The sequence below is a fragment of the Macadamia integrifolia genome, chromosome 12 (genome assembly GCF_013358625.1).
Source record: "Macadamia integrifolia cultivar HAES 741 chromosome 12, SCU_Mint_v3, whole genome shotgun sequence".
Lineage (NCBI taxonomy): Eukaryota > Viridiplantae > Streptophyta > Magnoliopsida > Proteales > Proteaceae > Macadamia > Macadamia integrifolia.
Window position 1 is genome coordinate 21,111,416 of NC_056568.1, and position 14,895 is coordinate 21,126,310.

Sequence of the window (14,895 nt, forward strand, 5' to 3'; positions counted from 1 at the left end):
TTTTCTTCATTTGAATGACTTTGTCGAAAAAGAAGGTAGGTTTTGGACCTTTGGAGGTTCATTGATTGGAAGACCTCCGGCTGGCAAGGTTGAGACTGGTCGTTCATCTTTGGTTTGCTGACCAATAAGATCTTTGAGATTGATAAGCACATGCGCATGCAGACAAATGCACACACACACATATGAAATGATCTCATTGTCGTCCTATGTATGAAGTCATTTTATGGCACCTTATCAGTGTGTTTCTCTATGCCACTTGCTCAAAGTACTCTCTTATATGCAAGTCTTAAATGGGGCTTGGTAGGTGGTTTTGGTTCAAACTTCAAATTGATCTTTTGGTTCTAGAACAGTTGAGAAACATGTCTTAGAACCGACCTATTCTGTTTATTATCTGATATTAAAATTCAGATCCAAAACTAAACCAATAACTTAGTATGCGCATTGGTCCAGCTCTTCATGGAAAAAATTAAATAAATAAAGAAAATTTTCAAAAAAGTTTGCATTAAAAAAAGATACGGAGAAAATTATTTATAATTATGATTTTTATCTTATTATGTTTTTCTTTTCTTTTCTTCGCTTTGCGCCCAAACATAGACTTAATTATTGTTATGTTTGTCTTGAATTCTTGACCCGTTTTGAAGATTGATCCGATCCGACATATTTTGGTGGTGACCTGAATGGGAAATTTTCTGAGATCTGTAGGCCCAAGCCCTCTGCTTCCATCACTGATCTCGTATGGGGGTGTGGGGGCATAGCCCCCGCAGTATGGTTTGATCGGATCAACTGTGACCCGATGGGTCGATCTGCGATTTGGAGTATATATAATGTACTGTTGCTTATTGAGAAAGTCATTGTATTTTGAGGTTTTTCAGTTAGGGTTTCAGGACTAGTTTTTCTTCGTCACTGTTAGGGTGTAATTTCTCTTCTGCATAGTGAATCATCTTCTTCTTCGTTCGAGGACGTAGCACATCACCCTAGTGTATGAACCTCGTTAAATCTCTGTGTCGTACGGATCTATTGTCTCTTTATTATTCGTGTTTCTTGGCATTTGATCTTACAATTACTAATAATCATAATTCACATTGAATCACAGGAATATGCAATAGGGACTGAGGGGACCTTTCCCTGTTCTTAGATAAGAATCTCAAGAAATAAAAAACGAAAGATAGTCAGTGTGAGGCATAGTAAGGACCAGTGACAGTTGATTGAAAAGGTGGTTTGTTTGGGAGGTACCTATCCCAATTCCATGATTTTCCTATCTATGGTTCGAGGGCTTTCTATATAATAAGAGAATCCAAATTCCAAAAGATACTTTTTCTCCAACCACTGATCACTCTTCGCGCCGCTCCTTCCGCCTCTCATTCTCCTGTGTCTTTTCTTTTGACATTTGTCTTCTTTCCTATTTGCCAACTCATAATTTCCACCATCTCATCTTTTGCCCTTCACCTTCCTTTTAATTACCAAATTGCCATTTTTCAAATTGATTTTCGATCTTAAACTAATGAGGTACAATTAGGGATGTTAATCAGTATGGTTTTTGATATTGATTCAGTTTCAGTATGGTACCAAAACTTAATACTAGATATTGATCTCGTATCAAACCGTTAACATTTTTAAGTTTGCAATACCGATACCAAACAGACTTGTTATGATTTTGGTACGGTTTGGTTTTGATTTACAAATGGTTTTGATATTCAGTATAGAAATGGTTTTGGTATTCAATATTTGGCATTCTGTATGCATTCGGTTTCTAATTCAGTACAGAAACGAAAAAGACAAGTGTCTAAAATGGTTAGGGTTTTGAGAGAGTTCTCATGTGAGAATAGAATTTAGGGATTTAATTTAACTCACTTTAAATGGGTTCTATCCCTAGAAAAAAATAAAATAACTTTGGGTTTCTCAGTTTTTGAATTCTGGTTTTGAGTTTCTCACGTTTTGGGTTTTTTCGCTTCTAAAAAAAGGAAAATTTTTGACGTTTTGACAGTTTCTCAAGAAGTGTAGGTATTTGGTTCGGTTTGGTATACCGAATGGTCAATATCGATACCAAAATGAACCAAAAAAGATTATGTTTTTTCATACCAAAATTGTATCGAAAATCCTTTGGTTTGATTTGGTATGGTTTTAAACGGTTGGTTTTATTATCGGTTTTTGGTATTAGTATTAAATTGACATCCTTAGGTACAATAAAATGGTATCGTACATTGAAGAGTAGTGAGGTCATTTTGTATGATAAATAGGGTGACTCAGAAGTTTGACTCCTTTGAGATGAGAGCGATGGTAAACTTTTTCTATCGTCGTTGGCACACATCATCTTATTATTTATTTATTCCTTTCGTTTTCTTTCGGTGGTCTCTCCACTTTTTTCCCACTCAAGTTATACCACAACTTTTATAAAGATAATTTGTTGAACATTCATAGGGATAAAAGCTTTCTCAAATCCAAATACTTTCGTGATGAGAATGAAGGTTTTTCTCTTCATGTTTATTTTGTGGTTGTCCATGTAACAATGGAAGGTGATGTTTTCAAAAATTACAAGTTAAATCTAATCATTTAATTTTATGTTTCTATTTTAGGGATTGAGTTCTCTGTTCGGGAGTATAACCTAAGCTAGCATTTCCTGTCTCTCTATCTTGTCCCACAATAGAGGGGCAGATATGTTATTCATTGGGGAGGCAAGAGATAGGATAGACTTAAGGAGCCTCTAGCATACATTGCTGCCTAACAAAGTTCATTTCCCTTTTTTTTTTTTTCTTATTTGAATTGTCAATTCCCATTTAGATTTGGGAGAGTTTATGGTAATACCTTGAGTATTAATATACATGCATATATATGAACATATACAAGATGTAAGTCAATACAAAAAAGGGTATTTGATTGAAAAGGTAATGGTTTCTATAGGGAAGTGTGGTTCCTACACTAAGACACATGAGAGTGCAAAATGATCAGTCCATCCCTATGAAATGAAAAATGACACTTCTATCAATTTTTCCTCATATGTTCCTATTGACCCTCACACGTGTAAGAGCCGCCTTCTCTCATAAAAAATTCTTACACTTGATTGAATTAAACTTTAAGATTTAAGAAAGGAAACATAGGAAGAAAAATGTAATACACAACACATGTGAAAATAAGGAGAAGACTCACCAGAAGAGACAGATCTCTCTGAGACCTACCGCCACTCTCTCCTATTTATATATGAAATGAAATATGAGAAGGATAAGACATTTGGGTGTTTTCTTCACGACCTTAAGAAAACATGTGGATCCCCCACCCTCCATGTGAAATAAGGAAGCCAATCTCTCTCTCTCTCTCTCTCTCTCTCTCTCGTGGAGGGAGGAGGTATAATAGTCCATTAGTGTATCTTATGCATATGTAATCTCCAGTGAGGAGGCTCATTGCCTATCGAGTAGGCCCCACCATGTGTATGTGTACCATGTAAAGCAAATCATTTTGAAGGAATATACTAAAGATTAATATCCTCTAGGACTATATATATATACACGGGTTGGGGTTTTCTGGTCGATTTTCTCATTTAACAATCTTCTGTATGGTATTTTTTAAACTATCTGATTACAAGTACATGAATTTAATGCATTGATGTAGGATATTCTATTATGTGTTTTAAAAGAATTCTATTAAAAATACGATTGGTATATACGATCTAGGCGAATACCCTTGGTTCCATACCGCATGTTTCATCTTATATCCTCTTCTTCCACCATAACAAGTAGTAGAGCTCTGCAGCAAAGAGCTAAGAGCAGGCAATCGAACATCAGAATAAGAACAATAAAATGCTCAAAGGCCATATCCTCGTTCCAGAATCACATTCCACATTTACTATTGTTATTCTTCTTCAAGATCACCTCAGTATCTAGTATCTGATTTCCCATATATTTGCACAGACCCACTAATTAACCTAAATCAAGAATTTCATAAACAAAAGAGACAAATTTAAAAGGTAAAGTCAAAACCAAATATCAAGTTTACAGAAATTCACAATAAAAAACCCTCCACTTCCCAAGCCCCTAGGATCTGAGATTCCTACCAGTTTCAACGAGATGTGAGATTTTTGTCAATGTGTGATTTCTGGGCAAAAGGCGAGAGAACCTCGCGCTTTTATAATCATGGCATGTGGATTTCGAATATGATTTTTCGGCAAAAATGGCCAATTTTTTTAGCTATTTTGACGGTTGGGTGGTATTGGGTTTTGTAAATTTCCGTCGGTCAAGGCAAACCCTCCCCATTTCCATCGGTCAAGGAAGCTACTTTCGCCGTCTCTCTGCTTCAAAATCACGGCACAATAAACACAGCCGAAGGAAGGTATGGTATAGTCTGCAGAAAATCCGGTGAGAAAATGACTATCAGCATTTCCGATGCGGGCTTTGAACAAATCTCTTCAATACCAATACCTAATCGAAGATCCATGCCTCTTATGAGTACCCCACAGGGTTGCTAGTTTTGATTTCTTTCTGGGTTCCGCCGAAGGAAACAGCAATCACCTTGCCGAGAAGGATGGTGAGCATTCATCGTCGTCTTCATCTGATTCAGATTTGGACTCTAATGATACATCGTCTGTCAACAATTACTCTGTTCCACCCCGCTGATAATAATAGGAATTATGAAAAACTGCCGGTATGTTGTATATACGAAAAAGTAATTTTAATGAACGACTTAGATTTTCTGATTCTATATGAAGGCATGAGATTATTCTACACCAGAAAATCCCTTAGCTGATTGGTAGACTAGAATTTTTTTTGCAAATATATATATATGAAAAATTATTAACATAATAAGGATATGTTATTTTGCATTATATATTTGCAATTATCTATCAAAGTTGCCACTAATTTGTCAACCCTGACACTATATACCGCACAAAGAAAAGTGATCTTCCACCCTGTGTGGTGTGTTTTTTTAGGATCATATGAACCCAAATATTTACTATTTTTTTTTAATAAATTGTATTTATTCCACATTCCTTCTTTTTTTTTTTTTTTCAAGGTCCATTAGGCTAGCAAGACCAGCTCGAGGGCCACATAAAGAATAATGAATCTTTTACATATACCGTCATCTATATAAATGTTAGAAAATGGGACAAATATTGATATTTGAAACTTCTGATCGAAAGAGGAGAGGAAGTTGTGGGTGTCGCCTATGCGGCTGCAGATGCAACATTAGAGAATTTGAGCCGGCATCACATTTTGCAGTTGGATGTGGTGGTGAATCAGAGGAGTAGGGTTTTTTGCTTGGTACAAAATGGAATTCTAGATATGATGACTAGGGTCGTGAAGAACTCGACGGCAAAAGCCTTGAACTCTCAACGTTGTGCGTTAGCGTTGACATTCAGGTCTCAAGTGATTCACCTTACCTGTCATCTCCTCTCATGTCCATCATCTTCTTCTTTGCCTTTTTCCCGGGCCACAACAATCTCCTTCAATAAATTATTATGTTGGTATATAATGTCTTGTATTCCGTCACAGTTTAATCTATAGAATATTGGTGCAGACGCCTTACAGTTTAAACATGTGTGCATTGTTTGTTCTTGTTTTTTCATTGTCTTTTACATCGTTTTAAGGTTGTGTTTCTACATATTCTTTCTCCCAAACCATTTCAATCAATCAAACGAGTTGAGGTGAGATGCTAGAGTAACTCTTCCCCCCACTTTAGACATGTTAAACTTTCTCACCCCATACTTCCTTCTTAAACAAATGCGGTCTTACTTAAAAAAAAAAACAAAAACAAAAAACCACCCAAGTTGATACTTGATTAAAAGTGGAAAATGGATCCAAACCGTAGTTATAATTCAAAGGCCTTTTTGTAATTTTGACAAAGGGAAGTGGCAATACTGTAGGGAATTCAATTCAAGAAGGACAAAGCTCAGAAAATGGGATTTTCTGAGGTCCCTGTGCATTTAACCTTTCTTTCGTTCCGGTCGATTCTCTCTCTCTCTCTCTCTCTCTCTCTCTCATAGTGTCTTTCCTTTCCTGTGGAGTTGTTTCTGCTTCTGAGTTCGTAGTTTGTTGAGCTTGCTTCCCGCACATGGCGACCGGAATTTCTGTCGCTACGAGCTCGAAAATGTTCCTAATCGACCGAAATACATCTCTCTTTCGGAAACCCAATTCCGTAAACAGTAGTTCCTCTTCGCTTTTTTCTCCCATCGTTTGCCGTCCACTCGGTGTTTTCCAGGCGAGGAAGAAGGTGAATGTTACTCTCTGCTTTGTTGTGGAAGAAAAAAATCAAGGAATTGGTCGTACTGAAGAAGATGATAGCAAGGTAGAGAGTCCCGATGAGGTTAATCCGATCTCAGACCGCATGGCTGAGAGATTAGCGAGGAAGAGATCAGAGCGGCGTGCTTACCTCGTCGCAGCAGTCATGTCCAGTCTTGGGATCACTTCGATGGCTGTTGCCGCTGTTTATTATAGATTCTATTGGCAAATGGAGGTCCTCCCTCTCTCTCTCTCTCTCTTTCTCTCTCTTCCTCTCTCTTCCTCTCTTTCAGTGTGTGCTTGTTCTTCACTGGCTCTTCTTTCTCTGTTAAAAATCGTGGATTCATTTTAATTGTCATTGGCAGGGTGGATTGGTTCCTGTTTCGGAGATGTTCGGCACATTTGCTCTATCTGTGGGCGCTGCTGTGAGTATAATTTTCCCTTTCTCTGCAAGTTTTGATTTCAATCAGTCTCTTTTGGGGCAATTTGATGAATTGTGCTAAGAAATTTCAGGTGGGAATGGAGTTTTGGGCTCGATGGGCTCATAGAGCTCTTTGGCACGCTTCGCTATGGCATATGCACGAGGTCCCCTTCTCTCTCTTGTTCTTAACCATTTTTTGAATTAAAAAATGTTGAATTTGAAGCTTAATTTAATGGCGATTTGATGCACAGTCTCACCATCGACCAAGAGACGGACCCTTTGAGCTGAACGACGTGTTCGCCGTCATCAACGCTGTTCCTGCCATTGCTTTACTCTCTTACGGCTTCTTCCACAAGGGTCTCCTCCCTGGCCTCTGTTTTGGTGCTGTGCGTCTCCCTCTCTCCCTGTAGAAGATGACTTCTTTGCAGTTTCCACATTGCTTTTCCAAGAACACTATAAAGTTCTACACTTTTTGGTTGACCTTTTGGGTCTTTGATTACACTATTTTAGCTTTAAAATTGAAAGAGAAAAAACACTTTTTCCAATTTTTTTTTTTCTCTGTTTTCGATTAGAGACTAAAGATTTAAGAATAAGGTTTTGCTGGTTTTGTTATTCTTAGGGTTTAGGCATAACAGTGTTTGGTATGGCTTACATGTTCGTCCACGATGGTCTGGTTCACAAAAGATTTCCAGTTGGACCAATTGCCGATGTCCCTTACTTCCGTAGAGTTGCTGCAGCTCACAAAGTAAGTAATTCTTCACCTGAGAAGAGAGAGAAGAAATCAAATTTGAGAGTTGAGACGGATCTGTGTTGATTACTTATGTTTGTTTATGAATAGATTCATCACTCAGACAAATTTGATGGAGTACCATATGGGTTGTTCTTGGGTCCTAAGGTGGGTCTCTGTTTTCTACATTTGAATCAATAAAGGAGGTTTAGGAACTGTGCTGTTCATCATTTATGTGCTTTATGTTGTTGTTGTTGCAGGAGCTAGAAGAGGTGGGAGGATTGGAAGAGTTGGAGAAGGAGATCAATCGACGGATAAAGCCATGGCAGAGGTCCTGATGAGAGCTGAGCACAGCCATTGACCATCTCTCTTTCTTTTTTTTTTTTTTTTTTGGGAGTTGGATTTGTTGGTGCTACATGTAGAGATGAAATTGAGTTACAGTGTTCTGTTTTTTTTGTTGGGTTTTGATAATTGTTGGGTATTGATAAATGAGGAGAAGGAAATGTATAAGATACTAACAAAAGTGAAATCAATTTCCTTTTGTACTATATTCCTGTATTTCAATTTCTAAGTCTGAATAGAAGGAAAGTGGAAAAGATAACAAACAGTGTTACATGGGGACTTTCTGTGTGTGTGCGCATCCAACTAACCATCCATTGAGAAATTCTACTCCAGAATGATGAACCAAGTATGTTCTTTCTTGTTTGGGCTCCAATTATACTACCATGTGATGCTGTGATGCTTATAAGGGTTTTGCAATTTTTTTTTTTAATTTATTAATTTCAATCTTTTACTGTTCTTTAAAATCAAAATCAATAAAAATTCAGTCAATCAAGTTCAGTTAATTCTAATTGATCCGGTTGCATTTTTAGAGTTTGGATCCTCTTTCCACATGCAGTGATCTCTTTACATGGGATCCCACCGTTCATAGAATATCTTATCTGATATCATAAGTCAGATGCATTAATCATTTTGACTCATGATCCGGATTCCATTTTAACTCTTCTCCCCATGTGAGGAGCTGATCCATATTGTGTGTATATATGTGTGATCAATTCAGTTCTCAATATTACAGCCATTATAGAAAAGGAGGATTCTTAAAAAAAGAGAAAAAATCCTGCATTGTTGCACAGCTCTACGTCCAAACACAGGTAAATACGAAAAGATTCTCCTCTGCCCAGATACCCTCGATTAGACAGACTCCTATTGTTTTATAGATTGGTTCAGTCACTGCACAAATAAATAGGGTTCTCTTATCCTCTAAAATAATAGTTGTTATGAGATGACTTGTGATAAGATAAAAAGCTTGAGTTAACTATATGATTGCTACGAATATAGGATGGGTGGATTGGTCGGCTAAGGTGCAAGGAAACTAATCGCTTGTGGTAGTGGAGGGGGACCTTTTGAAACAGAATTTTTGGTTAGGGTTGGATTAAAGACCCAACTTTTGAAAAAGCATTTGACACCATCAACATATTAGGGTTATACACGTGTCACATGCATAGCATATTCCAATATTCCAATATTCCAGGTCAAGTTCACCACCACGAAATGATCCCTCATGATTTACCCAATCAGAATTGGGATTGGGTCTATACAACAATCTGTTATATGATCTCTCTAATGAGATGATATTATAACTTCGCATATTATGAAGCCAACTATTAACTTAGACTAAATCAAAGTTTGAAGAATTGGAATTGATATCGAATTGATTGAACTTCAAATCGAAATGGACTATGATCGATCTTGATTCGAGCCGCAAATTCCCCGTCACATTTATAAAGATCAGTCAATTCAGGCTGATTCTTGATTTTAATCAATTTGGTTACCTGATTCTGTTTTCTTGAACCTTGGATTGATGATTTTTTTTTTTTTTTTTTTTTGTTCATCTTTCCCAAAGACTCGGGTCAAGATCCATACACATATGACACCCACAATAAAGAAATGAGTTTAGATATTTCTTTCATTTGATTTGACCATAAATATTTCCTTCTCCTTCTAACTATAAAGATAATATTTAATCGAATCTTCATATCTCTGTGTTGCTTCTGTCTCTTTTACAAATTAAACCTACCTTCAACCTCGAATCCTTTTCACCAAACTTCAAACTCATTTGAGAGAGAAAGAATGTCACATTTTCCATGCGGGGAGAAATTGGGCCAATTCATTAATGTGTGAAGAAGACATATGAGGGGAATTATAATCTTCTCTCAACCAAGGAGTTGTGATTGACCAAAGTGTCACACACGCACTAGACATGGTCCTACTTTGACATTGTTCATCTATCTCTCATTTCAAAGTTAGGATAGTGCATTATAATGGCTAAAGTATTGGTAAATATGCATGCCACTACATGTCAAATATTTGATTAAATTAGGCTCTAAATTTTAACACATGTGTATTATAAATTGTGTGTCCATTCTATCCACGGTTGGAATGAACACATCTTTTGTTCACCAGAGAGAATCATTGTCTTGTGATGTTTGAAAAAGTCGCAACTCTCAGTGACAGCAATATTTTTCCTTCATTAATATTATCAATAGGATACACCTAAATATTTTTTTTACTTATAAGGTCATCCAAGTATTCAAGTGTTCTAATTGATAATAATTCTTGGCCCCATATTGGCCCTTTTTTCCTAAAAATTGATTTTTTTTTTTTTTTTTTTTTTTTACCATTACTATTTACGGTTACGCTGATAGTATTGCCCAAGCATTGTTATAGCCAATACCAATCCGAGACCAAATACTTGAAACCATGATTATAAGTGGGATAGGCTACCTAGCCCTTATTTATTAGCCTCCCACCCTTTTCTCTCATCTGTTTCTAATATATGGCTGCCAACGAGGTTGGTATAGCCTAATGTAAGGAAGCCCTTGTCTATCACTGCTCAAGTCAATTAATTGTAGGTTCAAGTCAAGGTGCCTCACTATTGCTGCCAGAAGCATTGCTTGTTGTATGTGGACTTCAGCTTAAGGGTTATGATCACTACCAATAGTTTCTAACATAGGGCTGAAAAAAATTTACAATATAATCTCTAAAATTTAAGAAGTGGAAGGAAGAAGTGTCTATCAATGATAGAGAGACATACACCCGATAAGGTAGCTCAGTTGGGAAAGACCTTAACTGTTTGACTGATTTGGGTTGTGTGATATGTATTCTCAAAATAGATTCTGGGTTCATAACACATTATGAAACACAATTATTCTCAATTTTCTCACTTCAAAATGCGTCCTAGACCCAAAATTATTCTAAAAATATGTACCAAACACTGCCTTATACTACTCTGATGGGATAGTATCTGAATACTCTGTAGACCAATTTGATTTGTCGGGCTCCTAACAACCGGGGACCAATTAATTTCAGCCTGAACTGAACCAAACCTTTATTAGGCTGGCTTCGTTCTGGACAATTATGAAGCCTAGAAACCCAAATCGACCCAAACCAAAAGAAAACTTACCAAACCCGATAAAAAATTGAAAAAATAAACCGGTAACAACCCGATGATGGCCTGACAAGAGACCATGCCAAACTGAAACCAACCAAAACCGAACTTTGGTTTAACAGTTTGGTTTCAAGTTGGCCCCATACCATTCCAAGACAGGTTCAGCCCAACCAAAAACAAACCAAACTAACGGACATTCAATGTCACAAACAATATGTTAAGAGAGAGTGATAGTGTTACATGCATGAAGTGGATGTTAGAGGATGTGGCGGTAGGTGCCTGTTAGTTATTAAGAAGTTATTTTTATATTAATTATTATGTGGTTATTAGTAGTTATAGAAGAGTTAAATATTATGTGGGAAGCGTTGTACGTGGGTGGAAATTATTATTTAAAATTATAACTACTTGTATTACCTATTTAATAGCGAATAATCTTTATTGAATGTAGACTTTCGAACTAAACAAAACTCTATGAGTTAAGGTAGGCTTCCTTATTCAAGCTAGACGCCAGACTTTGTCCGTAAAACCAACCATTTTTCCCTAATTTATCTCATCATTCCTCCTTTATTTTCTCTTTTATCATTTTTTATTTTTTATTTTTCTCCCTATTTTTCTCATCGCCCCTTGTGTGCACGTAACATATAGGGAATGGTGATTTCCTTTGATGCCTTCTCTACTTCCATGCAAAAGATTATGTTTCTTTAAATGCAATTTTCTTCAAATAGTCCTGTTTTGGTACTAATAAAGACTGGAATGGAGATAGCCAGTTAGCCACTCTATTGTTAATTATTATAAGGAAGAAAGGAGAAATCGAAGTTTGGAGTTGAGACTTGAGACTTGAGACTGATCTGTGTGGGTTTTCTTTTTTTTTCTTTTTTTTTTGAGGGGGGGTGTGTGGGGAGGCGGGGCGTGGTAGAAGTTGGATTTGTTGGTGATGTATGTGTGGACATGAAATTGAGTTACATATTCTTTTTTATTTTATTATTATCATTATTATATATATATATATATATATATTTTTTTTTTTTTGGGTTTTGATAAATGTTGGGTATTGATAAATGAGAAGGAAATGTATAAGATGCTAACAAAAGTGAAATCAATTTCCCTTTGTACTATATTCCTGTATTTCAATTTCCAAGTCCGAATAGAAGGAAAATGGAAAAGATAAAACTGTGCTACATTGGGACTTTCTGACCATATCTCTCTCTCTCTCTCTCTCTCCATGAGAAATTATACTCCAAGGCTGTAGTAGTAAAGAGGCATCTATTTCAAGTATAAAAACCTTGTCATTTTTACTTCTCATTATTTATAAAAAAAAAAATTAAGGTGGGGATTCCCTCTGCCCATTTTTTGATTTGGTGCCTGAGGGTTCTCTCTTTCGAATCTTTCAAATGGATCGGGGGAGTGCTATTTTAGATATTTCATGATTTTGGATGAAAAATTAACGTGAGGGAATGAGTGTGCAAAAGGTACTGGCATTGTAAGAATCTTTTCTCCCAAAAAAAATTAAAGGAAAATATTTCTAGTTGACCTTGAGTTAGAGGTGTTTCCATCATGTACAAAGAGTGGATGTCTCAAAACTGGAACCTTGATTTCTTCATCCGCTTGCATCCTACTTTGTAAAGTACATGTGTAGTTTGTGTTCCTTTTTTGTTTCCTTAAATTTGGGTTCCATTGCCAATTTTTTATTTTTTTCTTTTTTATTGATTTCAATCTAAATTCTTGGTAAAGTACTAAAGTTTCGACCTTTTACTAGTTTTTAAAAATCAAAATCAAATCAACAAAAAAATTGATCAATCAATTTCAGTTAGTATATGTTTCCACATATACTAACCTCTTTTAATAAGATTTCACCATTCATAGGGTGTCATATCATGAGTGAATGATACATTAATTGTTTTGACTCGTGGTCCCGGATGTCACTTCTTTCTGTCTCTCTCTAAAATGATAATTCTTAATATTTTGAGATGAGGTGAGATGAGATAAGACAAAAAACTTGAGTTAGCTTTAAGATTGCTTAGGATAGTGAGAATGTAGGATTGGTGGATTGGTGGATTATGGGCATGCAACTTATCTTCTTTGTTTTAACATATGTTTGGTTGTGGCCTTGTGGAAGTGGAGTAGGGGACCATTTTCTTTTGAATCAGAATTTAGTTTCAGGTTTGGATTAAAGACCTAACTTTACAAAAAGCATTTGTCAGGTTCACCACCACGAAATGATCTCCCTTTGATCTACGGAATCAGAATTGAGAATTGGGGTTTATACAACTATCACCATCTTTATGATCTCCCGAATGAGATAATATTACAATCTCGTATATTGTGAAGCCAACTATTGACTTGAACTAAATCAAAATTAAAAAAATTGAAATTAAAATCAAATTGATTGAATTTCAATAAATTCAAATCAAAATCGACTCTCATCGATCCTGATTCAAGGAATGAATTTCCGGTCATATTTTTAAAGATCAGTCAGCTCAGGCTGATTCTTGATTCTAGTCAATTTGGTTACCTGATTCTGTTTTCTTGAACCTTGGATTGAATGCAATAAAGAAATATATTTCTTTCATTTGACTATATATATATATATATATATATATTTCCTTCTTCGAACTATTAAGATAATATTAAATTAGATCTTCATATCTCTGTTTTTGTATTGCTTCTGTCTCTTTTACCAATTAAACCTACCTTCACCCTCGGATCCCTTTGACCAAACTTCAAACTCATTTGAGAGAGAGAGAGAGAGAGAGAGAACATTTTTCCATGTGGGGAGAATTTCGGCCTATCTAACACCACCCCATCACAGTCCTTAGTCTCGTTCTTACTTTGACATTGTTTTTTCTTTTTGGTAATTATTATTATTCTATTCTTTAGCGTGTGAAGAAGACGTGGGAGGGAAATTACAATCTTCTCTCAACCACGGAATGAAGAACGGCCAAAGTGTCATGCACGCACTAGACATGGCCCTTGCTTTGATATTGTTCATCGATCTCTCATTTCGTAGGATAGTGCGCTATAATGGTTAGAGTATTGATACATATGCATGCCACTACAAGTTGGATATTTGATATGTTAATTCGACTGGGTTGAACTGGATCTTAATCCGATTCATTCGTGGATCGCCCACGTGGAGTAAGTATAATAAACTCATTAGAATTAGAAATCCAGCTGGCCAAAACAAAGTTTTGGACCTAATCTCAAGAACACACACTCTCTCTTTCTCTCAAAATTGAAAGTGTATGTCTCTAGGGATATCCATTGCAATCCTTGGATTTGGAGAGTGAGACTTAGCCTCGTGAAATTGCCGCAAGCCATCAATCGTCATAGTCCGTGCAAAGACATCGCGTATGAAAATCAGATCCATTTCACTGTGAAGAAAACTACATCGAGATAATCCTAAATACCAATTTACTTTTTGTTTTACATGATTGAATTAGGCTCTAAGTTTTAAAGCATGACAAATATAGATTGTGTCCATTCTATCCAACAGTTTGGAATGAACACATCTTTTGTCTACCAAAGAGAATCAGTGTCTTCTGATGTTTGAAAAAGTCACCTACTCTTGTGACAATTATATTTTTCCTTCTTTCATATTATCAATAGAGTACACCTAAATATATATTTTTTTAATTATAAGGCCACCCCAGTATTCTAGTGTTCTAATTGATATTAATACAAATTGATTAGATTGGTCCCATATTGGCCAATTTCGCCCCTTTTTCTTAAGATTGATTTTTGGATGGTTTTACACTTGCCATGTTACCATTACCCCGATATAGTAGTGGCCAAGCATTGGTATGGCCAACACGATCAACCCAATACTAAATATTTGAAACCATAATTATAAGTGGGATAAGCTACCTAACCTTATTTATTAGCATCCCACTATTTCCTCTCATATGTTTCTAGCATATGGCTGCCAATGGGGTTGATATCCTAGTGGAAGGAAACCCTTGCCCCCTAATCATTCATGTCAATTGGATATGTATTCGAATCAACACGCTCCACTATCGCTCGTTGGTCCTAGAGAAGCACTACGTCATGTATGAAAGGTTCAACCTAAGGGCCTATGGTCACTACCATGGAACAC

At 36.2% G+C, this 14,895-nt stretch overlaps 1 protein-coding gene across 1 annotated transcript; it reads left to right on the top strand.

The window, feature by feature from the left end:
- The first annotated feature begins 5,901 nt into the window (after nt 1-5,901).
- LOC122057800 (beta-carotene hydroxylase 1, chloroplastic-like) lies at nt 5,902-7,955 on the top strand. Its single transcript, XM_042620072.1, has 7 exons — nt 5,902-6,441; nt 6,572-6,631; nt 6,720-6,791; nt 6,879-7,013; nt 7,247-7,372; nt 7,466-7,522; nt 7,615-7,955. The coding sequence occupies exons 1-7, from the start codon at nt 6,040-6,042 to the stop codon at nt 7,690-7,692; spliced, it is 930 nt and encodes a 309-aa protein (XP_042476006.1). The 5' UTR covers nt 5,902-6,039; the 3' UTR covers nt 7,693-7,955.
- Nucleotides 7,956-14,895: the final 6,940 nt, after the last annotated feature.

Excerpts from the sequence above, each read along its gene's own strand:
- LOC122057800 (XM_042620072.1), top strand. The coding sequence starts at position 6,040 with ATGGCGACCGGAATTTCTGTCGCTACGAGCTCGAAAATGTTCCTAATC. Across the intron at positions 6,442-6,571 it reads GATTCTATTGGCAAATGGAG|GGTGGATTGGTTCCTGTTTC; the intron begins GTCCTCCCTCTC and ends TGTCATTGGCAG. Across the intron at positions 7,014-7,246 it reads CTGGCCTCTGTTTTGGTGCT|GGTTTAGGCATAACAGTGTT; the intron begins GTGCGTCTCCCT and ends TGTTATTCTTAG.